Source organism: Syngnathoides biaculeatus, chromosome 2 (assembly GCF_019802595.1).
Source record: "Syngnathoides biaculeatus isolate LvHL_M chromosome 2, ASM1980259v1, whole genome shotgun sequence".
NCBI classification, from domain to species: Eukaryota; Metazoa; Chordata; class Actinopteri; order Syngnathiformes; family Syngnathidae; genus Syngnathoides; species Syngnathoides biaculeatus.
The window spans coordinates 384,405-410,230 of NC_084641.1; the positions used below are offsets into that span (position 1 = coordinate 384,405).

The 25,826-nt window shown below is 41.1% G+C and overlaps 1 protein-coding gene across 1 annotated transcript in view; it reads left to right on the top strand.

Annotated features, from left to right (window-relative positions):
• The window catches only part of slc2a4rg (SLC2A4 regulator), a 41,632-nt gene extending 21,713 nt beyond the window's left edge, over positions 1–19,919 (top strand). The window contains exons 3-8 of the mRNA XM_061811424.1: positions 8,585–8,685; positions 9,966–10,210; positions 12,524–12,624; positions 16,179–16,452; positions 17,641–17,771; positions 18,936–19,919. Of these exons, the coding sequence (XP_061667408.1) occupies positions 8,585–8,685; positions 9,966–10,210; positions 12,524–12,624; positions 16,179–16,452; positions 17,641–17,771; positions 18,936–19,047 (964 nt within the window). The 3' untranslated portion in view covers positions 19,048–19,919. The remainder of the gene's footprint in view (positions 1–8,584; positions 8,686–9,965; positions 10,211–12,523; positions 12,625–16,178; positions 16,453–17,640; positions 17,772–18,935) is intronic.
• The last annotated feature ends 5,907 nt before the right edge of the window (positions 19,920–25,826 follow it).

Below are 25,826 nucleotides of genomic sequence, written 5' to 3' on the forward strand. Positions count from 1 at the left end.
TGGACCTTTTTTTCATCAATCTACTTGGAAATTTCTCCGTAGGCCTTTCCAGCCGTATGGAGTTGTACAATTTTGTCTCTGGTGTCTTTGAACAGCTATTTAGTCTTGGGCATGTTACAAGTTTGAGTCTTACTGATTGTATGGGGTGGACAGGTGTCTTTATGTAGCTAACGACCTCACACAGGTGCATCTGATTCAGGATAATACATGGAGTGGAGGTGGACTTTTAAAGGCGGATGCAAGCGGTTTCCTCTGCAGGGTGTCCCGGCTCTCGCTTATGGATAAGGTGAGAAGCTTGGTCATCTGGGAGGGGCTCCAGTGTCGAGCCGCTGCTCCTCCGCATTGAGAGGAGTCAGATAAGGTGGCTGGGCCATCTGATTTGGATGCCTCCTCGATGCCTCCCTGGTGTGAGGTGTTCCGGGCATGTCCCACCAGAAAGAGACCCCGGGGTCGATCAAGGACATGTTGGAGAGACTGTGTCTCTCAGGTGACTTGGGAACACCTCGGGATTCCTCCGGGAGAGCTGGAAGAAGTGGCTGGGGAAAGGGAAGTCTGGGTATCCCTGCTGAAGCTACTTCCATCGCGACCCGACCTGAAAAAGTGGTAGAAAATAGTTGGATGGATATATTGCATGATAGTCACAGTTTGTCAAAAATGAAACTTGATTTTTCTTCAACCTTTAATCTTCATCGAATTTGGGATTATGTTTCTATGAAGAAGAAACCCAGGGGTCGTCAAAGGTTCTGTATTGTTAGCGCTGTGAGAAACTGTCAGGCACAAGTCTGCCCTTTTTCCTTTTCTGACCTTTTTGTCTGTGCTTCACTCACATTCTCTTGACAGAAAAAAAAATATCCTAAGTCTTTCTCTGTCTGGCTTGTGCTCTGCAGCTTTGGCTTCACAGGGTAAGTAGAGTTGAGTGGCTTTGGAGCAGCTCTGGTTTGCGTTCACAAAACATAGGAAAGGAAGGTCTGCTCTGAATTGGAATTGCAAAAGGGCAAATCTCAAGTACAGGCAAGAGTGGGAGTGGGAAAAATGAGGAGCAACGTTAGTGTTACAGAGTATAAACCACTCTGTTTGGGGCTCTGTGCCATTTCAGCTCTTAAAAAATGGCAAAGAGTTTGTTTTACGATTCACTTTGGTTCCAATCTGTCTCTTCTGGCTTGTGAAATTAATAACAAAATTGTGAAATATCCTCCCCTGCTTGCATCTATTCCAAGGGCTGATTTGATGACACGATCTCTCGGTGAAGTTCTATTTGCTTACCCCTAAAAATACCATAAACAGACTCAATAGATGACTTGCGCATGATTTAGGAGACACCCACAGTATTTCTTTCCCGCAGGCCCGGTACCTGTTTGCGGTGGTGCGTGTCCAGGAATGTTGTTAAATTTTATACAAACATTTCCCAACTAACTTTTAATAATTTAAAACATTTCAATACACAAATACAATTACTTACTTAAATTAAAAAATACAAATAAATTGATCAAAAATACAAAATCAAACCAGTCTCTAAACTAATTTCAATGGCTGCGATTAACTTTTTCAGTTGGTCGCACCCTTTTTGAAATGGTGGTACTGCATTACATAAATGACATACTGTATTTATTCCCACTTGATAAGCAAGTTTCTTTCGGCTTGTCCCTTTCGGGGTCACCACAGCGTGTCATCTCAGATGAACGCATATATATGTTTGGCACAATTTTTACGCCGGATGCCCTTCCTGACACAACCCTTCTCAGGGAATGGAGGCCCCAGTGGGATACGAACCCACAACCCCTGGTTTACCAAACCAGTGCTCTAAACCACTGAGCTACAGGGCCTCTATTTATTCCCACTTGATAAAAAAAAGAAAAAGAAAATGACACAGCCGTTAAACTATCATACAAAAATAATGGGATTCTTGTCACTGTTAAGGTTTGTAGAGAAATTATCATATTATTATTAAGAAAGATTTTTGTCAAAACATACTGTAGTCGTGTGAAAACTTTCCCTTTTTTTCCTTTCTGACATATTGTTTGGACTGTTTATAGTACCCTCAATAGAAAAGTAAATAATATGCAGAGGAGAGTGAACTGAGTCATTTGTGTCAAGTCTGTTGAAATCTACTGGAGTAGTGAGCTGGTTGATGATCCTACCAGACATCAAGTTAATGATTATTCATTATGTTGAGGCCTGGTTATGTATGCTGTATAGACACTGAACTCGCATGTGTGATCATTCATTTGTTTTTTTTTTTTTTTAACTAGATCAATTTGTCGTATGTGTGTATGTATGTATGTGTGTGTGTGGTGTGTGTGTGTGTGTGTGTGTATCCATCCATCCATTTTCTTAGCCGCTTATCCTCACAAGGGTCACCGGAGTGCTGGAGCCGGGATTGAACCCCGGTCCTCAGAACTGGGAAGCCAACGCTTTCCAGCTTCACCACTGTGCCCGCTATATAATATTGTGTGTGTGTGTGTGTGTGTGTGTGTGTGCGTGTGCGCGTCTGTGTGTATGTAAGTGTAGCTCAGTACCTCTATCCACAAGGTAGATAACTTTCAATGTTTCATTTTTTGTCTTCCATGTCCTTTTTTGACAGAATTTGTTTTTTTAAAATTTACGGCCAAAAGAGTGCATTTTCGGTTTTTGGCCCCTACAACTAAAACAAAATGGATAAAACTGGATGTTTTGATGATGCAAGCAAAAACCGCGGCAAGTGCTCACTTCTCTGGATGAAGCTCAGCAGGGCTGCCGTTGACAAGGTGGTGTGCTACGAGGGCGTCTTGAGTTTCGTTGTTTCGGAGCTGTGGCGGTCAATCATAACATATGCTTTCATAGTTGGGGCTAGGTGATACATGTTTTGTCCAAAAATAAATATTTCCGTCAAAAAGGGAAGCGTAATGGGGACTATTTCATATAGAACAAAACAGGTTTGTTTTAATTCCTAATATTAATGAGTATTAACTGATATGACAAAAAATATTGTGAGAGGAAGTTTTGTGAGGTCAGTACACAGCCATAGCCATACATGCAATTTTACCAATATTTGACACGTTACTTACTTCCTTTTGCACTTTCAGTTTTCGGTTTCACCCACGAATTGTCATTTCAAAGCATCACTGCTTTTTTCAACAAACTTTACTTTGTAGAATAATGTTTTGCCTGTTAATTGGAAAAACACATTTGTTCACTGTCTAAACCTACACAAAATCTTAAAAATGCCAGTAATGAAAAGACATGGTATCGTATCATTCTTGACAGCGAGAGATCGGGGTACCGTATTTTCCGCACTGTAAGGTACACCTAAAAGCCTTTAATTTTCTGAAAAGATGACGGTGCGCCTTATAATCTGGTGCGCCTTATATAGGATCAATAATGACCCTTTACTGTTGCTCCATCTAATTGATGCATGACGTGACCTGAGCCTCTACTGTAGCGTCTGTTCTATGCGCCTTATAATGCGGTGCGCCTTGTAGTGCGGAAAATATGGTACTTTATTAGTACTGGTACATCACCCCAGCTGACTTTGCGCCTTGTCACAGAAATTCTGAGGATGTCTGACAACTTTGTGTGTAATCATGTAGTTCATCACAGAAAATTCAGATATGGGCACACACCACAGAGGAAATCATACCTTTCCTGCCAGCAATTTTCTGTTAGTGCGCTTCAGAAAAGCCCCCCGTTGTTTGTACTTTGCCTTTAGGCACAGATTGCATTTGAGGATCAAGAGAGAGAAAGAGAGAGAGCAAAAGAGAGGGCTTTTCATCCTTGGACTGAATAGTCATTACACTCGAAAGCCGGCATTAAAGAAACACAGCTCCTGCCTACAACAGCTTCTCCCTCTCTAGGGGGCTTGCAGACCCGGGACTTACATAAGAGCCACCGTGTGTGTGTGTGTCTATGTGGACGACACAACAATGGGCCAGTCATAAATATGCAAACATGGCATGCATACGCCTCGACAATACCACCTGATGCTCACCGACGGCAATACGAGAAATACTTTATAAAGTGATATTTTTAGAGAGAAGAATAGGTCTGCGCACTCGTCATAAACTGGGTGGTGCAGATGGTTGAATGGACGGACGCGATGGTCTACCTCACTTCCTGTCACTTAAAGAGCATGAAAGGGAGAGGGATACAGAGGACGCAGGAGATTACGTAATACAGTGGCGCTGGAGCAGTAAGATGCGAACTGAGAGATGTGCGCTATTAATAGAGGGTAAGTAAGTGGTGGGGGGAGGGCAGCTGTCGGGCATCAATAGCACCCTGCTTCAGTTGTCACTACATTACCTCATAATACCCGCCGGACATTATGGTACCAGCCTGTGCTTTGGATTTATCCTGTGGTAAACAGTTATGTTTTTTTGTTTTTTTTTTTTGCATCTTTATCTGAGACTGCCTTATTGTAGATGATGACGTGTTGCCTTGCTGATATAAAGTGTGCACAATCAAATAGCCAAACAGGTTCCTTTGAACGAAAAGGCTGAAGAAAATCATCGAAAAGAACAACGTATGCAAACGCTGCTCTTGTGATTTTGTAGCTCACATCTCCATCAGCCTTACTTTACACTCTACTTAGTTCCACCCTTCAGCATGCTTGAATGGTGTTGATGACATACATACAATACTCAGAGAAACATTAATGACTGGAAACATGAAGATCTATTTGTGGTGTCCGCATCACAGGTGCTGATGTTTGTTATATTTGTTTGTGTACAGCAACATGTAAACGATCCCTATGTATACACAGGCCTTGAAATGTGCCAGACCAAGAGTTGGCAGTGTAATCGTAATGAAACATCTGTGAAGATCAACTTTTTTTCATAGTCAGGCGAGGAAAGACCGCGAATGGGCTGAACATAGAATATATATGTATTTGCCATGCATCCCTAATGAAGAAGGTTATAATCATGAGGTCTGTTCACCCTGTTTCACAGTTGGCCTAAATTCTAACTTAAGTGGGCTTAAATTCCAATACAATGAGCCATAAATCCGTCAGATCCCAGGGATTGGGACGAGGCTGGTAACATGAGCAGGAGAGGTGTGGTGTTATATATAGAGCAAAGGGCAAATGGGTCTTCTCCCTAACAACAGTAAAGGCCCTCAGTATGGCCAGACGGCTGGAAGTGATGGGTGGCAGGGTGAGGGCAGGCTGGGGGGGTGTCACTGAACACCAACACAGTCACATCATAGCACCACTTACAGTATCTCGCTGGGAAGATCTAGTGTAGTGGCTCAGAGTAACAGAGACTTATTGGAATGTAGATAGGGTTAAAATGATTCATCAAATACTGTAACTCGAGTAATCTGATTACAAAAAAATTATGGTGAGCTAGGATGAAAGGTTTCATAAAAACAGAATGTTTCAAGTAAATGCAATAATAGACTGGATGTTTTCCTAGCTAAGCACAAATCAGTCTTTGAAAGTCAATATTATTTCAGATCTGGCAAATCTATTGATCCGGAAAAGCATGTCATTGGAGTATTTATTGCTTTTAAAGTGTATGGAATGTCTAATTTGTAATGTAAATTATCTTATCTAGATGAAAATATATGCTCAACTGTAAATACATTACCTTTTCGATGTTTTTACCAAAAATCTAAGTATTTAAGAATTAAAGTCTGTGAACTTTGACCTAGTTTCCCGTGTCTGAAAAACGTGAGTGGCTTACCTAAAGGGAAATCATACTGCACAGAGTTTCTCATGCAAGCACAGACAGATCCATCACGCTCTAAAATGAACGACCGGTTGGTCGCGTACCTATTTACTAAATACACCGTGTTTGCATAATTTTAAAACAAGACCGAAAAGTTCATATGTACATTCGCAATTTTAAATTTTAGCACACATTTTAACAACTCATGGAAGTTGATACATAGGTCACCCACTACCTACGCACGCCACATGCAATCACATCGGGGGTCGGATCTAGCCCCCGGGCCTTGGGTTTGATACCTGTAGCTTAGGCGCATGATTGCGCAAACATGCGTCAATTTTAGAACTAAGCATAAAAACAACATTGGCCAAGTGACAAATATATGAAAACTAATAAATAACTGCCAATCTTCAACACTACACACACACACAAACAGGTAGCATAATTAATGGGGGGGTGCTGTCTCATAAATTTCTTCTTGTAAAATTGGCAGCTTCACCACGGTAAACCACAGGGCCTGTAGTATAGTGAATGTAATGTTGTCATTTCAGCATGTGTTATACCTGCCATAAATGTTGCTTCCCTATATAAACACCCTTAGCTCTCAATATACTCGAAGACGTCCATGCGCATAAAGTGAAACTTGTTGACGTCCTCTTTTGGGATGCTAAATAAGAACATACCCTGGTGGAAAATAAAGCTTCCGCATCCTCTCATAATAACATAGAACCAGATTAACAACGAGGGCACCCTCGAGCAGTTCTTTGATTCTATTATGTTTTAATTTCACAGATTCAAGAAGTCTTGCAGACAGTAGAAGGACAGTCAATTAGAAAGTTGCGGTCACCATGTATGACCCGCTTCACTTAACATGAAGGCAGTGGTTCCCAAACTTAATTGCAGCCCCCAACCCAGTTTTTCAATAATTATGCATTGCAAACATTAGTTCTTGGGAATCAACAAACATAACTCCAGTAATCACTGCAGTGGTCACTTTTTTACAGTTGAAAAATTACACTGGCAAGTTTACCAACCCTCTAAGAATAAACAAAACCTGAACTTAACTTTTTTTCTGATAAAATTTAATGTATTTTCAGTGGCTGCTGTGGGCTTGTGTGCTCAGTAGTAAAATGACCTCCATCTGCTGGGTGTAACTTAATAATGAAAAGTATTCATGGTAGCCCCGCGCCCCCCATGTCAGAACACTGGGTCCCCCCTAGAGGGCGCTCCCCCCAGTTTGAAAACCATGACATTCAGGTCCAGCTTGGTTTTATAGTTGCAGACCTTCTTCGTGATGTTAGTACTGCGTGCACACACTCACATCACATTTAATGAGACTTTCGTTGAGTATCAGACCTCTTCCAGGAAACCTAAGGGGAAAAAAACTCAACGTCAGTAAATTGGAGGGTAGTTTGCGTGTCTGTGTGTGTGTTATGGAGATGCAGCCATTCAAATTGCTCTGGAATTAGGAATAGGCTTGTTTGTGTGTTTTCCTCGACTTGTCCGCTGAAATACGCACACTAAAAGCATGCATGGCTGTCAGTAGTTTTAGCATATAACTTTTACACCACAGCTGCAGTTCAAACGAGAGTTTGAGAAGCAGCACAAGGCCTTGATATACATTTTATGCATTTTGAGCGATGCTAAGTACAGTGTGTTGTATTCCGGCGCCATTATGTCAACATGTTCTGCATGGTGTAAACAAGAATTCTTTAAAAAAAAAAAAACAAACTCTGGCTGTATCAAAAGCTTGTCCTCGCTTCACCCCGTTTGGTACTTGAGCACAAGGCCAACCACTGAAACAGGACACGACTAATCTTATCTCTTTATCTCATGTCCAGACGGGGGTTGTTTCTGCCTCCGTAGTGAGAGAACGTGTATATGTGTGTACACGTGCATTACTCTCCCCTGGGACTCACTTACAGTATTATTAGTTCCTCTCCTTGTTCATACATGATCGTTCAGCTCTCGTGAAACCTATTCTCATATGCGGGGGACTCATGATCTTTTTAAAACTTTTATAAACTTTGAAAGACACAGACAAGTCTCACTGGCGGACGTGTGCTCAGTCATGTGCGCGTATGCTCGCTTGATTTACGGCCCGTGTGCTTGTGCTTGTGGAGCCCATAGTGAAGTTTTTGTATGTTTGTACAGAGACTCGTAGTGAATCTGGGCCAGGGCTTAGGGCTTGGCTGACAAAATGCCTCAAACCAGTTTACTCTGGTTGTGGAGAAGAGAAGTCTGGGGGCGGGACGTGGATCTCTTAAAGCTGCAGAACATGTGGAGGTTCTGGCTTGTCAGTGTGCTTCTGTGTTGCAGGCGTTTGTGTTCAAATGTGGATATATAAGTTACATAAATGTAGTGTAGTAGGTAAACTACATGGTGACTGTTTGGCGCTTTAAGAGTCTGTTTCTACAACTGACTTAATAAACACATCTATGTGTGTGTGTGTGTGTGTGCGTGTGTGCATTTTTAGAGGAATTCAAGGCCCAGCCTTAAATATAATATCTTCCCCCATGTTTTTAGACAGCAGGAAGTGAGTTGAAAAGTGCAAAAAGAACTGGTTGTGTGTCCCTGTGTATGTGTGACTACCAAAGCTCTGTATTGTTGGACTGTGATCTTGCATAAAGTGCTTTTGAGTTTAAAGTTTGTCGTGCTTGGCCATGTGGGCAGTGTAAATGCGGTTTAAGTTGTGGGTTGACAATTCAACAAGTAACTGAGCTGGAAGACCGCAGTGGGTGTAGGGATGGGGTGGGGGTGTGGGGGTATTTGTTTGGGGCCAGCATCTTTTTTTCTTGCAATTTCATATCTTGTCCATTCTGGAGCTGTTGCATGCTTCCAGCTCTATTTGTCTCAAAGCCTCCTTACTATATTGAGGTAGTCTCATGAAGAAGGTTTAAAACGGTATCTAAACCTGGTTTCCCTCTGTGTGTGTTACGCAGGAAGCCTTCAGGTCACGCTGATAAGGAGGTGATGGCCGCTGCCGTCCTGACATCGCTGTCGACGTCCCCGCTAGTGCTGTGCCCGTCCTCCACGCCAACGGGTAACGCCACGTTTTTTGTTCATACCGGATGCACCTGCAAGTTTAATACTGAATAAAGAATACTGACTAAAGTGCCATGCCAACTGTTCAGTCGCGACCTTAGCACCATAGTTCCCTTTTGGTGTGCTTGCCATCGTCATGACAACCCTGTCAGACGGTCAAAGTCCTGGCTGTTTTTTTTTTTTCCTCTCTTTTTTTCAATGCTTTTGAGAGCTCAACTGAACCAAGGCTCTTTGGTCCTGATGAGTCAACATGGAGCCGTACACATGTTCTGCAACACACTGATGAGCAAGATGATACCCAGTGGGACAAAGACATTTTATCTAATATATCGTTTCAAATTGCAGTTCTTCCTTGGCAGAGTATCCTTTAAGTTTGGTCAGAGTATAGCTTGAGGCACAAAAGCGCAACATTCTTTTACCATGTGGAAGTTGGTGTTCCAGTATAATTTAAATTTCTATACTAATTGTATACTTTCAGTAGTTCTGAGGCATATTACAATATGCAACACTTGGGTATGTATACACTGTTCCAAATATAGTTTATAAAATACAGTGGAGCCCCGAGATACGAGTTTAATGTATTACGTGACTGCTCATACCTTAAAACACTTCAAATCATCTTTCCCCATTGAAATGAATTGAACTCCCATGAATCTGTTCCAGTCTCCCCCCAAAAACATCACAAATGTTTGTTTCTTGATTAGGCAATTAGCACTGTATACAGTATTGTACTCTAAGATAGAAAAGGAAGTCTTTTTACCACATTTTTTTGCCTAAATTCAATCGACATTGTGGTGCTCGTTCTGGTGTGTGGGGCTTGGCCACCTGGGGGCAGTATTATACAGACAGGTAAATATACTGTACGTTACATGAAGACAGGCTCAGCTCAGTAACTCAGTAATATTAGTTGTTCTTTGTACAAGATGAATGCTATTTGAATTAGTGCTGAACATTTAATGGAATTTTAATCATGATCATGTACACTGCACATCTAAAAGTGTCTGAGAAATCACTTACAGATGCTTCTCTGTTGTTTTTTTTTTTTTTTTTTTTTTTTGAGAAAGTTCATCACTGGCACAACACTGTGTCCATCTGCAATAAATGTGTGTGGGTTTCAATGACGCACGGTTCCAGGCATTTTTTTTTTTTTTGGGTCTCGGCGGAGCTTCGAGGCAGAATTTTCACGATCCACCAGTTGAGAGCCACTACGATTCATTTTAATTTGAGCTAATTCTGCACATATGCACTGTTAGCTCAATCCTGTGTGTATCCTGTCAGCTGCAGTTCCAGAGCCAGCAATTCGGGCTTGGAAGGAGGCGCTGTCAGCTAGCTACAGCAGCTCCACCAGCGGCAACTGGAGCTGGGATGCCAGCGACCAATCGGTGCCCTCCACGCCATCCCCACCTCTGTCCAACGATGCCAACAAGAACTTCCTGCTCTCATCCCAGGGAGACGACGTCACCGAGGACATTGCAGAGAGCACGCACTTCATGTTTGAGGACCCCATACCTCGGAAACGAAAGGTGGGGCCGTGTGTATGTGGTGTTCACGTCCTGCTAATTACGATAGAAATTTTGAATTCCAAGCTACGTTGAGTAGGAAGAGGACATTGTGCCACTTCAAAAACGAAACCCCTCAAAAAAGTGAACATCGTTTTGGAATTTGTGAGCTGCTGTGTATGGAAAATGGCTTCTGCTCATTAACTTCTCCTTTTGTAGCATTTTTAACTGAAAGAATATGTTAATTTTTACATTCACTGACATCTTTTTACCGGTCTTTCTGCTTCAGTCTGAAAGGGAGAAAGGACAGACGTGGCGTACAAGTAGAAGGTTACAGGAGGTTTACGGGATGCATATAAATGAGGATCATCAGGATGTCGAGGCGTATAAGGATTGAGGCACAAAGTAACAGCATGTGGCAAAATGAAACTCAATATTTCCTCTGGCGACGTAGTGTTGGAGGAGTGGACATTCAGTGCGCTCCGCAATCTGTGGGAGTAAACTATTCATACTCATTGCAGCAGGGAAGCAGTAAAAGTGTTTGTGATGCAGAAACTATTGAAACAATCTTTCAAGGGAAATGTTTTATCAAAGCTTGTAGGTTGCAAAGAAAGGTTATGATGAGTATTTTGACGTCAGCCCTGGAAATGTAACCCCCTTGCTTTGATTTCTTTCTTGGCAGAGACTTAAGGAGCTTGTTAAACATGGCTGTGGCCGACCTAAGCGTAACCGTGTTAATGCAAGACAAACCCTCTAGGAATTAGGTGATTTGTGTTTATTGGACTTAAGAGCCTTGCTGCTGCGTTTTTACGAGTATCATTTAAAGGTGCTATTCAAAGCACTGGAGCACCAGTGAGTAACAGATTAGAGCAGTGTAGGAGTTAACTGTCGACACACAAATTGGCCTCGCCCCCTCCTCACCCTCTCATCGCGACCGCTTCTTTCTCCACGGTCTGTTGAAAGCCACTGAAAGTATACGCCCACTGTCTTTCATTAACGCCAGTGCAGGTCTGTGCCTGCTCTTGGGACAGCTGCCAGACCCCCACTTGCAAATGAGGAAATGAGTAGAAAACCAAACCTTCTCCTCTTCCCATGTTCACATGACGAGACCCAGAGTTTTATGGAGCTTTTTATTAAGGAACTAATCCACTTTATGGACAAAAGTATTGGGACACAACTCTTACTCAATGCGGTAATCAATATGGGGTTGCAATATACTCCTAGTGTCACAGTGCACAGAGCAAAGTCCAACATGAAGCTTCTATTATTTCTAGTGTATAATATGCATCTCCCTCCATTCAAGAAACAAAAATTTTTTTTTTAGACATTTACCATATTTCGCTGGTTTTCATGACACCCCCTCTCCCATCGGAAAACATTTCAGGTGGCAGGGGGTCATAAAGAAAATTAATCTCCAAAAAGGGAGGGGCGCCGAAAAAAAATTTGAAAACCACTGCTTTTATTTTGACGTTGGACCTCTCAGCTAATTAGTGGAGAGGTGGTGTGTCACGGTAAGATGCGATTAACACTCACTGTAGCAGCTGCCTTGATTTCGACTTTTCAGCTCACCTGATGGCAATGTGAAAACACCAGAAGTGAACAGAGATCTGTTTAGTTCTTTGCAATTTGCAACTGTGTACAACTCACCAATGGTCAAACAGAGGAACTTTACCTTTCACTTTTTTTCAAGTTTTATCAATCATTTATTCTTATTTAAAGATTCATTTTGAACTGGAAATATTGCATATTTTTTGTTACTAAATAGTGCAAAAAAATGGTGACGTTTCTTTTCCCTGACATGATAAATAAACGTGATTCCATAATTGTTCAAAATGATTGTGGTTTTTATTATGGCCATAATCATGCAGCCCTACGCTATCTTAAAAATATCCGATAGCTGCATCCCTAAAACAAATAAATTTTGTCCATATAAGGGACACCGCCACCTGCACTTTTAAAGAAGGAAAAAAAAGATGAGAGTGTCAGGAAAATGAAATTAGTCTTCTCATTTTCAAGACATAAAAGAGGATAACAGACTGCGTTTATCTGATCTTTTCATGTAAAAAGTCTGTTTCAGTAGCTGGGTGCTCTAATAGTCTTAAGTGGCGGAACCCCCGCAGAGTAGCGTTCAATAAGCTTCCAAGTCCTTTCTGCTGAGCCTACCAGTGAGAGAATCTGGCAGCCTCATGGATCATATCGTCTCATTGAAATCTCATCAGCAGCCTGCTAATGAGCCAACGGAAAGATTGCTGATGACGTAAATGTACAGCATTAAAAGGGACCGTGCTGTTTTCACACTGGGTTTTGGTGGCGTTCTGACTTCCGTGTCTCTTTCAGAACTCCATGAAGGTGATGTTCAAGTGCTTGTGGAAGAACTGTGAAAAGGTCCTCAGCACTTCCTCAGGAATTCAACGACACATCCGCACCGTCCACCTGGGGTGAGTTGGTCGTCTGTGGTCGGCCTCTCGCCAGGAAATATTTTCTTATTTACAGTATGTATTGTAGTCCTTCATGAAAGCACACGTAGCTTTTGTGTTTTGATAAAAAATAAATAAATACTGTATATTCATTTTTTAAAAATATATTTTTATATCATGAATGGAACAGTGAGTCCACGTGTTGTGTAATCTTTGCTCTCCAGCTTCACAATACAATATAAGAGGTAGTCGTTTAAATGTAGTGAGGTAAGGGAAGGTAACAAAGAGATGATTGCTTTTGCATTATTACTTCTGTGCTACTTAAGATACATATTAAGGTCCTGTATTACTGACTGAACAGCAATATAGTGCAAAAAGTACTTGAGAAACACTATTGCTAAATAAGATAAACTTTACTATATATGAGGGCTGCAACTAACAATTACTGTAATCGATTAATATGTCATTTTTTGGGGGGGGGGTGTGGGGGGGATTAAATGATGGATGTGTGGGGGGAGAGAGAGATCCAAAGGGTGCGAGTGGGAATGGCGAAGGCCCTGTCCCCCAAGATATGCTGCTTGTACTGGTCGGGTCCTTTCTATCTTCGAAAATGGGCCAAAAATGTTGGTCATTGTTCTCAAGCAGATGTTGGAGGGAAATGGATGATTACAGAAATCGGAGAAATAGCTTTTGGAAATTAAAAGTTAGAGGGTGTCTAAGGTCAAGGTCTCGAAACAATCGATTATCAAAATGATTGTCAGTAAATATGATGATTACTTGTGCATTTACTTTGCTGTACTGTATGTACTACCATACAGTGGGAGAGATCCCTGCTAAATGTGTCATTGTCTCACAATAAAGAGTCTAATACTTATGGATAATGGTCACAGATAGAATAGCAATCCAAAATTCATAAGAAAACAAAACTTGAATGCATTTTATGAAGTGAAATACAGTAAGTATTTGATCGGCAAGCGCAGCAGGAGTTTGTACTTGGTGGAGAAACCCTGGTTGGCAAGCACAGCAAAGAGATGTTTCTTGTAGTTGTTCATCAGGCATTTTGGCATCCTCCTCTAGACAGAAACTCTAAATTCTTAAAATTTCTTGGCTGCCACTCAGAAACTCAAAACTTCACCTTCACACAGGTTGTAGGTTTTCTATTGGGTTGAGGTCAGGAGGCTGACTACTGGGCCACTCCACAACTGTAATATACCAACGGGTACTTCTTCTTGGGCCACTCCTTTATGGCCTTGGTAGTGTGTTTTGGGTCACTGCCATGCGGTAAGATCCAGCCACACTTATCTTCAGTATTCTTGCTGAGGAAGGGAGCGTTTCATCCAAGATTTTAGAGCACATGTTTCTGTTCATTGGCCCGCCAATGCTGTGAAGTCGTCCTGTAACTTTTGCATAATAACAGTCCCAAAACACAATGTTTAAACCTTTCCTGCTTGACTTTGGGGCTGGTGTTGTTTGGGCCATAGCCAGACTGTTTTTTCACGCTCGAAACAAGGCATGTCTGATTGATGCCAAATAGCTTAACTTTGGTTTCTTTTGACCACAGCGCTTGCTCCCAAGCCTTCTCTAATTCTTTTCTGTGCTCACAAGCAAACTCAAGGTCAGCCCATGTGTTTCCACTCCCTGTGATATGTATGTACAGTGTGCATACTGTATGTACACCGTATACTATCACTATCAGAAATAATAGCTTAGTTTACACAATATAGGGGCACAACAAACATGCATCAATTTAGCATTTACACATCATCACATGTACATGTACATGTACAATGGTAACCCACTAATAATGTTTTGTAATGTGTAAAATGAATCATTTTGGTTGTATTTTTGCGGATGTCCTGATGAATATCCGGCCTGCTTACTGCCTTCTACTGCCACCTTCTAGCAGGAAACATAATAACACTGGTCCCAATTTGGCAGCTGCAATATGTCTTGCAATGGAGTAGAGCTGTCACTATCGAAACATATTATAATATAAATATTTTGTGGCGTAATCGATTTAAGGGTTCCCTCCCATCAAGATTTACTTTTATACTCCTAACATGCATTTTATTCTAATTTATGAGGGCAGGACTTCTATTCTTAAACTTTTGGTACTGAGTGTAAGTTTGAGACGGGAAACCCATCCTTCGCCAAATGGTTAGCATTAACAATGAGCCTTAGCGTGTAAACGATCACCATCTTCGGTAAAAAAAATAAATAAAAAGGCAACTACCATTCAGTTCTCTCATACATCATGTAAAATGACACTTCTCAGTTGTGTCATAAAAATCACAGATACTACTCGGTTGTTTTTGGTAATATTTTCACCTGTTCAATGTGCGTCTGTCTGCAACAAATATCCGTGTGGTTAACATGGACAGTGGCCAAATGGTTCCAGTTTTTTTTTTAATTGGCTTGCTTTAATTTTGCAATCAATTTTGGGGATGACTTAACCAAGCTTGCTGCCGTTTTTTTTTTAATGCAGTTTCACGATTTATTGGCATATCACAAGTTTTACCTTGAATAAGAAAAAACTACTCATCTTTTACTCTATTATTGTGAATGATTTTTGTCATGTTTTGCTGTCAAGACAAACAGAATTGAGGATCTATATTATTTTTCTGCGAGAACACTTTTATTGTGTCACATTGGAGTTTCAAGGTTTCACCTGTGATTGGAAAAAAAAAGAGAAAAAAAGATAATTGATGTTTAATGAGATCAGTCAAACAGAACAAGAGGGGGAAGAAAACGGACCAAAACAATGCGGTAGTTTTAACAGAATATGAAGAGAAAAAAAATAAATAAATAAATGGTTACATTTCTACAACAAAGCAACATTAAAGGCCCTGTCAGGGAAGGAGAGGACTAGATAGGACAGGATAGGGACCGGAAATGAAGCATGCAGGACAAGGGTCGTAAATCCGGCTATACGACTGAAATGTTTTAGGATTAACTAAGTAAATGATAGAAGTCTATAGAACAAAAGTATAAGTGGGAGATACACTAACGATCTGCGTATTAAGATGTTATGACAAGTGAGTGGCCCCTCACCCAGTAAAAGAGTCCCAGAGTTGTGTGCCTGCGGACACATGCAACTGAATTGACGGCGTTTTACATGCACTAAGACTGACAGTAGTGTCCTCTGATTGCTGTGCCTCCCCCGTGGAGGCTGAGGACCCCACCCAATTAATCAAGGGCGGGATCGAGACCAGGGGCCCACCTGAGAGCAACGCAGTGGACCGGATGCATCCCACACCGAGGGACCCAGGGCTGTTCGCTTGTACCCCCGAGGTGCCCTGCCAACTGGCCTTACCAGTGCCTCCCCCGATACCTCACCCCACATACCCCGCCCCTCTCAACCACAGGAGAGCCAGAGGCCCTGACTTTTTCTTGGTCCCTTTTTTTTTTTTTAACTAACATTTCTAATAGAAATGAAAAGAGTGAGAGTTAAGGTTAGGATTAGGAAAAGAGATCTTAGTTAAATTAAAGTCAAGTTTAAGGATTTAAAGTTTTTTGTCTGTTTTCTAAAAAGTGTCTTAAATATTCCTAATGAGTTGTCCGTGGCCTCCTTTTAGGCGTAACAGTGACTCAGACTACAGTGACGGAGAAGAGGATTTCTACTACTCAGAGATTGAGGTCAACATGGACAGCCTGACGGAGGGCTTGTCCAGCCTCACGCCCACCTCCCCAACCACGGCCGGCCCCCCGCCCATCTTCCCGCCACCGCTCCCTGACGTCCCTCACTTGGAGCACATCAACATGAACGGCGCACTGAGCCACGCCCCGACACTGCTCAGCCAATCGGCTCCCTCCACGCTCTGCCACATCCGCACTGACCACGCCTACCAGGTAAGTCTTGGTGCGGAATAGAAAGTGGACGCGCATGCTCACAAGTACACACACAAAAACAAAGAAACAATTTGAATTTTGGTTTGCATTGAGCCGAGGCGGTTGTGGGGAAAAAAGGTCTTAGGTCAGCTGCAGCTCAACGGCGTGGGAGGCTTTACCCGAGTTGTGAAGAGAAGAAAGTTTCCTGGAAATATCAACGAAAGTTCACAAAGAGAATGAAGTACAAGTTTTTATTGTATTTTTTTGTAAGACTTATTTTATTCCTTCAGGGGTAAAATGAACTTACACTCTGCTGTATTTTTTGTGTTCCACAAACAATCACAAATCTAGAAAGGAGTTCTAGGAACTGGAGTTCTAGACTCATTTTAATCCAGGCAAAATCCAAGTGGGACCACTATTCCAAAATGTTCCCATTGTTTTGCTGCAAATATCTACAAGTACATACACAAAATATTCACATTTACAGTATTGATTTTCATGTTGCAAAGAATATGAAAAGTAGGAAAATAAAATGAGTGCGATATCGACACGATCATGAGTCAGTTGTTCCTTTCCTATCATGGTGGTTGCCAAACGTGTCTCCCAAATTATCACTTTTTGGGGCACACCCCCCAAAAGCACCATGTTTGTTGACCGGTTAACTTTGCATTGTAAGAAAGAGCAGACTATTTTCAACACTTAATATTGATCAATAATTTTAAAAAATGGCCAGTAATAATGAGGTAAGATCAGCATTACTTCACTGTTCGTAGTGGGGGTATATGTAACCAAACAAGTCAAGTTTACAGTATTTGTAAAGCTCTTAATCACAAAAGACTAAGGGCTTCAAAGACCCACAGTTGGCAATGACTGGAATTGTATTTTCAACCAGTTTATTTTTATGTCTTCAAGTTCACGTAAGCCTGATTCCAATTTGAAGATATCTGATTCCACGCAGGCTTTTTTTCCCTCTGTCTCTTTACGCTGCCATATCTGAATTCTTACCCCTGGGAACAAAAAAAAAACCCAAAGAAAAAACAAAACAAAAACCAAATCTGAATTGTATAATTAGAACCATGTGGTGTAAATGTTGTCCATTTTCTCTTTCTCATTGTTTGAGTTTCTGACTCAGTGTAATGCAGTTTATCATGAAGTTGCCAGTAAGCCTATCAAATCAAGTTGTTTTTGTGTCTTTTTGCATGTGCGCAGGGGCCCGCAGTGACTCATGTGCGCACGGTGAGCATCGGGGAAAAGCGGCTGCCAGCATCCAACACAAATGGCACCGTTAGCAAGAACCATGCTTTAATAACGCCCACTCCTAAATCTGCGCCAGGAAACAGGTACGCAGCAGTGTTCACTTCCTGCCATTGTATTTAAAACAATTGAGAGACAAATGTATTGGGACACCTGGGCGTTATTCCTGCAGAAGAGAGAGATGCTGTTTGCACTGCAAGAACTTTTTCCTTAACTCACTTTTTGTTTGCATGTTGTTCCACATGCATGCATGCACATAAAACAAGTCCAAAACTGAATTCAAAGTATGTTTGTAAAAGTTTTTTTTTCTGATGAAATTATTTATGCTCATTTTAAAGATGTATTATTTGTAATTTAATTTAATTACATTGACTAACCAATTATTTAAGAAAATACAATGGACTCTGCATCTGCAGATTCACCAATTTGCAGATTTATTTATATTTTTTTTCTTTGAGGGGCAACCAACCAACGTCTTTTTTTTTTGCAATAACCATCTTTTAGTGATGTTTTCCCGCTTATTAATGGTACTTTTTGTAGGATTTTTTTCCCCGTGGCTTTTGTAATTGTTTCATTAATTTTTTCTTTGCAAATTTCAGTTTATGCAAAATGTTTTTTTTATAATAATAAACCAATAATTCATGCTCTATTTGTCTTATTATTAGCAATAAATCAGTTAACAGTTTATCCACAATAATTATGTTATTGTTATTATATACTGTGGGATGCATACAAATACAAAAAATAATTCATACATTTGATTTAAAAAATTGTAAGACAAAATATGTATGTAGAAAATATTACAGGATTTATCATAATATGATACTTTTCCCAGGTTTAAGATCAATAAATACTTACTGTATGTCATACAGTACATATACACACATACTGTGAATAGTGAAAAATCCACCAATTATTGACACTTTTAATTGCCATTAACAATAAACAATCGGATGAGGTCGAAAAAGAAAAAAACTCAACAAAGCAGCCATGACGACAAAACAACAAAATTTAAAATAGGTGAGTTTGCGAATGCCAAACCACGAATCTGCGCGGGTCCACTGTAGTATACTGTACTGTACATCATGCGTTCGGAACCCTTTTGAAACTGAGAACTAATTCTTGGGCACAAAGTTTAATTCTCACTCCCTTCTGAAATAACAGATGTGCCTCAAATGAGCTTCAATCATCTGTCATTTTTAATAATTGATGATATTGCTTCTATGCCTTGTTCACGTGCTGTCACCAAGGAAACCCCGCGGGGAGGCGAAGAAGTGCCGAAAGGTGTACGGCATGGAGAAGAAGGAGATGTGGTGCACGGCCTGTCGCTGGAAGAAGGCCTGCCAGAGATTCACCGACTAAGACCCCTTTCACCCTTTTACGCCCCCCTTCGCCGGCAAGACGCTGGAGCAGGCTTCTTGTTCTGAGTGCTGCCTCCTGTAGAGCAGCGGGAGGTTTGACTTTGCTCTTTACTCTTTCCCAACAGAAAAAAAGAGAAAATCTACTTTCTCCTGGTTTTGAAACTTTTTTTTTTTCTCAAGACATTATCTGTTGACAAATAATGGGGAGGGGGACAGAAGCTTCACCTGAATTCGGAACTTGGAGATTCTATTTTTCACTTTTTTTTTTTCCACTCAATACTTAAGACTACAAATATTTTGGTGATGATAGCAGCTTTGCTAGCATAAGCTATTGTTCACCTCCGTAGCACATGAGCGTCACCGTTAAAACGACAGCAAAGGCTGCGCTCAGTTGCAGCCACGCCCTTTCATGGTTGTTTTCTTACGCGACGTGACACGACGCGCATCTTCCGCCTGCCTATTCAGTCTTTCACGACCACCAGCTGAGACCTTTATCTTCACATTTTGCAACAGTGCACAAAAACCTCATGCATCGTGGTACAAAAAAAAAAAAAAATCACCCTTTGACTTTCCAAAAATGCGCTTGAGCAATGTGCACAGTGTATGGTATGTATACTGTACTCCCCTCCTGTTCTTTAAACGTAGGGATATGCACCTTGAAGAAATGAGTCAACTTTTACGAGTATCACTGTAAGCCTGAGAAAGTGGATATGTTTCCTCTTGAAAGTTTATTTTCAGCATGGACATGCTGAAGCAACTAGCAGTTGCACTGTGCAATCGGCAGGATTACAACTCGTTGAATATTTTGTCTTTCTTGCTTTTATGTTGTCCTTGTTGTAAAAGTGAGTTGAGGCAGAAAAGATCTCTTGTTCATTTGTTTTGTTTTGTTTTTGTTTTTTTCATTTGGCATCTGATTTGCTGAGATTCTCAGAAGAGATTTTTCTTTTGTCGCTCTGAATTATACAGAAATGTCCTTTGGAAAGCCCCGGGCCCTTACACAACCCCATCTGACTGATGTACAGGGGATATAAAAAGTTTACAAACCCCTGTTTGAAAGCCAGGTTTTTGTGATGCTAAAAAATGAGACCAGAATAAATAATTTCAGAATTTCAAAATAATTTTTTTTTTTTCAGATGTGCAACATGCACAACTGAACTGAAAAGAAAAATGAAACCTTTTCAAGAGGGAAAACATAGAAGGACTTGCTCTCTCACAAGACAACAATCTCCTCGTTCATGTGTCTGGACAGTTGATTTAGAATTGTGGGTAGGGCACGGTGGGGGGTGTGGGGGGCACACATGAAATCTACCAAATGCAGTCGGGAAAATGTATTCTGGTCAGATGAAACCATGTTGATCCTTTTGGCCATCATCCCAAAAGGTATGTTTGGTGAAAATATAACACCACATCCAAATACAGAGGTACCTCTACTTATGAAATTAATCTGTTTGCGATGTCGTTTCGTCACGTGAAGTGGTTTTTACATGTAAATAGCCTAATCTGTCCCAAATTCGCCTAACACCACCCACCCAACCCCACCAAAAATAAGCATTCACAGTGCATAATGTAAAAAAAACATACAAATTAGGTTCATTTACCTGTGGTACTGGATGACTATGCGAAAAGAAGGGAGAGTGACAAGCGAAAGCCATCGTGGGGGACGGAGGAGGAGGCAAACGTATGACAGCTAAGAGAAAACGTAGATATGAATGTACGCACACACAACGCTTAATTCCACTAAAGTTTCTTGGCGCATATGGTGAAGAAAGATTTTTGCAAAACTTGCAAAAGAAACAAATGAAAAACTCATGAAAGCATTGTGTTGTCGGTGACATTTGAGTGTCAAAGGGAAACAAAAAGCCTCATGGTTAAAGATTGACACCCCTCCTAGCCAATGGGATGCTAGGAAGATGCTACGGCGATAGCCAATGGGAGAGCAGCTCTATCGTGCCACACAAAACAAGATACAGGATGTTTACGTTTGGTGGAATTTGGGGGCTGCGAATCCACGGCCTAATTTTTCCTTTAATATCTTGAATTTTCCTTCGTAACTAGAGAGAAATTTTTTCCCAGGAGACGTTTCGTAACCTGGATTTTTCATTCGTCGAGACGTTCGTAAGTAGAGGTGCCACTCTAACTGTCAATGTTGGTACGAAACCTTTAGACAGAGGGCGTCCACACTTGTCCAATGAATTTATCTCAATTTTTTTTCCTTCCTCCTTGAAAATCTTTAAAAAAAGGATATACAGGTTATAGGTCGCATTAATGATGGAAAAACATTTTGAATGAGTTCTCTTGGTCTCGTTTTTGCACATGACTAAAACTTGGCATGAACACTTTTCTTCCCATTGTCTGGAGGCAGACCATTAATGCAGAGGTGACTTGACTGGAACATTTCCTGTTTTTAATCCTGGGCTGTGACATTTGAGCGGTCCGAAGTGCAAAACGTCTGACGCAATTTTGCAAAGCTTTTACCTGTTTGATAATATCTCTAAATCAAGTCCTCAGCTTTTTCCACATTCAACGTAGCTGGTGTATTTTTAGAAGACTTAGTCAAGACAATTTCAGAATTTAATCACAAATCTATTTTGAATTTCTCTTAGACGTCAAAAACGTGCGAGAAAGCTGAGAGGACAACAGCCAATGATAATCAAGACATTTCTTTTCAAGATTTAGGCAGCTTTGTGATTGGCCAAATAAAGCTGACGGCCATTTTGGTTATGAAAGTTGATCATAATCATTGTAGTTTGCTGTTATTATTGTTTAGGTATTTCTTGAAGAATTCCACCATTCAAAAGACCCAAGAAGCTCCCCATTTCCTCTTTAACAAATCGTATAGTCCTTCTTTTACTGGACTGATTTGTATTTCGGATATATATATTTTTTTCATTTAAAAACTGGTAGAGTGACAGAGGATCCGTATATCCGCGTGTTTTTTTTTTTCGATGCAGATTTGACGGTGTCGTCTCTCTGTCATCATGGAAACGCATAAACACACGGGACACCGTTCTCTTGCTCTCAGAGCAGGTGCACTGTGACCTTTGTCCTCTGTTGCCATAGAAACATCTCTACCCTTCTCGATGCCTGGAAGATGATGCTTGCCCAATGATCTGATTGAACTCAGATTTCCCGTCTTATTGACAGTAGACCCCAAGTTTCTCCATTATTCTTTTTTTTTTTTATGGGAGTGGGGGGTGGGGGGTCAGGGGGTGTGTGTGCGTGTGAATGCTCCAGTAAATTGATAAGCTAACTCTCTCTCTCGTCCAGTGATTGGCTGACATCGTAACGGGACAGAAACCTCACAAAGTGCCAATGACAAGAACATACGAAAAAAAGGAAAGCTATAACTGACCTGATCAAATTGCACTACATTCATTGCTCTGCGCAAAGACACCATTATTTTTTTAATCTTCTACACTTACATTATAAAAAAAAAAAAAAAAGCAAAACATTGGGGTTAAGAGGGCCGTCTCCCGTTGACAAAAATGACACGTCAGGTATTTAAGGTTTAAAAACCTCCCATCATCATCTGAAATAATCACGCCTGGCTTTTAATTTTTTTTGTACTCAATGTGGTGCTGGCCATGTTAGTAGCGTGTCCTACTGGGAGGTCCGGTCCGGTGCCCGCTTGCATGTAACGTCGCGCGTCATTGTCGCATTTCTTTACAACCCTCTGACCTTCATCGCCACACCAGATTGCGCCTCCCAGCTCATTTGCGGGTATCTCCCGACTGTTCGTCGCGTGTACGCTCATGCCACTTGTGTTGACGTGTCCGCTTTGGGATTTTTCTAGATCGAACAGCAGGAGGTGACTTCCCATTTTTCCAAAGCACTTTTAGATCTCCTGTGTGGATCAGGGGTGTCCAAACTTGTTCAGAAACATTGTTTTTAAGACACTTTTCACCCACGAAATTTTTTACTTGATATAAATAACTTTTTCTCAGCGGACTTCATGTAAACATTAACATTAAAAAAACATCCGTCCATTTTCTTTTTGCAGCTTATCCTCACGAGGGTCGTGGGCCGTGCTGGAGCCTATCCCAACTGTCAACGCGCAGGAGGTACACCCTCAACTAGTTGTCAGCCAATCGCAGGGCACATCGAGACAAACAGCCACACTCACAATCACACCTAGGGGCATTTTAGAGTGTCCAATTAATGTTGCATGTTTTTGGGATGTGGGAGGAAAACGGATTGCCTGGAGGAAACCTACGCAGGCACAGGGAGTACATCCAAACTCCACACAGGCGGGTTCGGAACTGTTGAGGCCAACGCTTTACCAACTGATCCACCGTGCCACTAACTTAAAAACAAATGAAAACTATTCCAAAAAACTTTGTGACGATAAGTGGCTCAGAAAATGGCTGGATGTTGAGTTGTTTTTAGTGAGCGTTCCATCACATGGAACAGAAAGAGGGGAAACCTTTTTTGCCTCCGAATATTTTTTTTTTTCATTGAGACATTATGAAGGGAAACGGTGTTACTATATTTTTTTTAACCTTCTTTGCCAATAAAACCAATTCATTCTTTGTATTCGTGATAATTGTTACACCTCTGACCACCACCCCTTTTTTTCCACACCCACGCTTTTTCACCCAGTGTGATATGATGTTTGGTACATGCCGCAGACTGCTCCCAAAATTTGGACACCCCTGATTTCGGCCGTGATTGCAAGCCCCACCCCTGCCTCTACATACCCAGCTGAGTTGTGCGTTGCGTGTGTCTGATGTCTGTGTGCGCTCGTGGCCTTTTTCCGTTTCGTGACGTTTCATGTTGGCAACACCAGAGGTGAACATTTTTTTTTCCCGTTTTTTTTTCCTTTTTTTTTTTTTTTTTAAATTTCTGCTGGTGCGCCTCGATTCCACTTCTTTTGTCTTGCACTAATCTTGCCAGTGACGATCAAGCTCGTTGAGCACGTTTAAGTGAGGTTGCCTGTTGCTCACGGTGATTGATTTTGACACACGGAGACACACAACGATGGGTGAGCCAGCGCCAACGAGCGGCGAGCAAACATTAGCGTCAGCGGACATGTGACATGGAGTTGCAGCTTTTGTGTGTGTGTGTGTGGTGTGTGTGTGTGTGTGTGTGTGTGTGTGTGTGTGGTGTGTGTGTGTGTGTACATATGCGGCATAAATTGAACCATGATGCTTTTTCATACGTTATTTTGTTGTTGTTTCTCTTGTTATATGAAAAGGAAACTTTTTTTTTTTTTACAGCACAGATGCTCCGCATATTTTTTCTTAAACCTTTCTTTGAGAAGCTGTTGTGAACATACGTTAAGATTCTAGCTTTGAGGACAAAGGCGGGGGAGAACTGTTGAATGTAAAAGTTTTCAAAAATAAAATGTATTTTTTTTTTTTGTATCTGCCAACTAGTGTGTGCTGCCTGTGATGATGATTTTGGCATCTGAGTCTTTCAACGCCGCTGTTGGCGTGTTTTTGCCGCGCTGCTTTGTCGTATCGATTTAAGGCAGCAACCATGCAGTATTGCTCTACTTACAGTAACCGGTGGCAGTTGAACAAGCACTAACTTGAACTTCTGCGCACTTGCTTGTTTTTTTTTTATTTTTTTTTTATTTGTAAGGCAGGATCATCGAGCAGTAGTCATTTTCATGCCTCGCGCTTTCCAACAATCGGAAGCTTTTTAGCGTGGTCCACTTCACCGCTACTGAAAGCCGTGAGCATTTATTTCATCTCCTGAATTTCCGGTTTCAAGGTTTACGTTTGAGGAGGCCATTGATCCTCCACTAGGATAAGTCGCAAGTGTTTTACGTTTTGGTGTTTCCCGAGTAAATTTTGATCTACTACTCCGTTGCACGAGTAGAGCCTCGAGGGTGAACTAGCAGAACAACTCTTGTCTTTCTAGTGAACATTTTATTGCAACCTTTTGCCGATTGAGCATTTATTTGTTATCCTTGATATCTATCTTAAGATCCATGTACTAGTATGCTCTTTTTTCATGAGTAGAACAAGTTGGCATAGGACAGCAACCTGTTACTCGTGAGGCAAAACTCTGCACTACTTTACAACTGCGTTCTACGAGTGACGTGATAAAATCTTGAAGGTTAAAAAACGTGAACACCTAGCACTTCAATAGTTTGATTAGTGGTTGATGAATTAAATCAATTAAGGATTTACAGCCGAAAGATACTAGTGACTTTATAAAATTCCACAAGCCAACATCAATGCTTCACCAGGAGTATTAGTCGTGCAATAACTAACTAGCACTTATTTTGTATTGGTGTGGGTGCAAAAAAAAAATCTGCTAATTAAACTAGTATGACCGGAGTTGATCAAATTCTTAAAATAAGATCTTGTATCTTTAAAAAAATGTTTTGGTCATACCGAAAATTAAGGGGAAAAAAATCAAAACGTTCTTAAAATAAGTACAGTAAAAACTGTTCACCGTAATTTATTGACTAGCTCAGGTTTTGTGCATACTCAGTTCAGCACAAGTGAATATAAGCTGTTCGGAAAATGGATGGCTGGGATGTCTTAAATGATAGATTAAGTGGCTATTAGTACATGGGATGCTGTGACCCTTGTGAGGATAAGTGGCTCAGATAATGGATGGATTGATAGTGCATGGGAAATCTTCAGCTGGATATTGAGGATATCTCGGAAATGCTTTTCTCCCCTTCCTTTCCTAAACATTTTTTTTTACTGTCTTCCCCCCCCCCCAAATAAAAAAGAAAGCCTTTTCGCCAGCACATTAAGCTAACGTAACCCATCAAATGTGCCACGAGGACGTCTCATGTATATGTTTTCCAAATATGTCAAA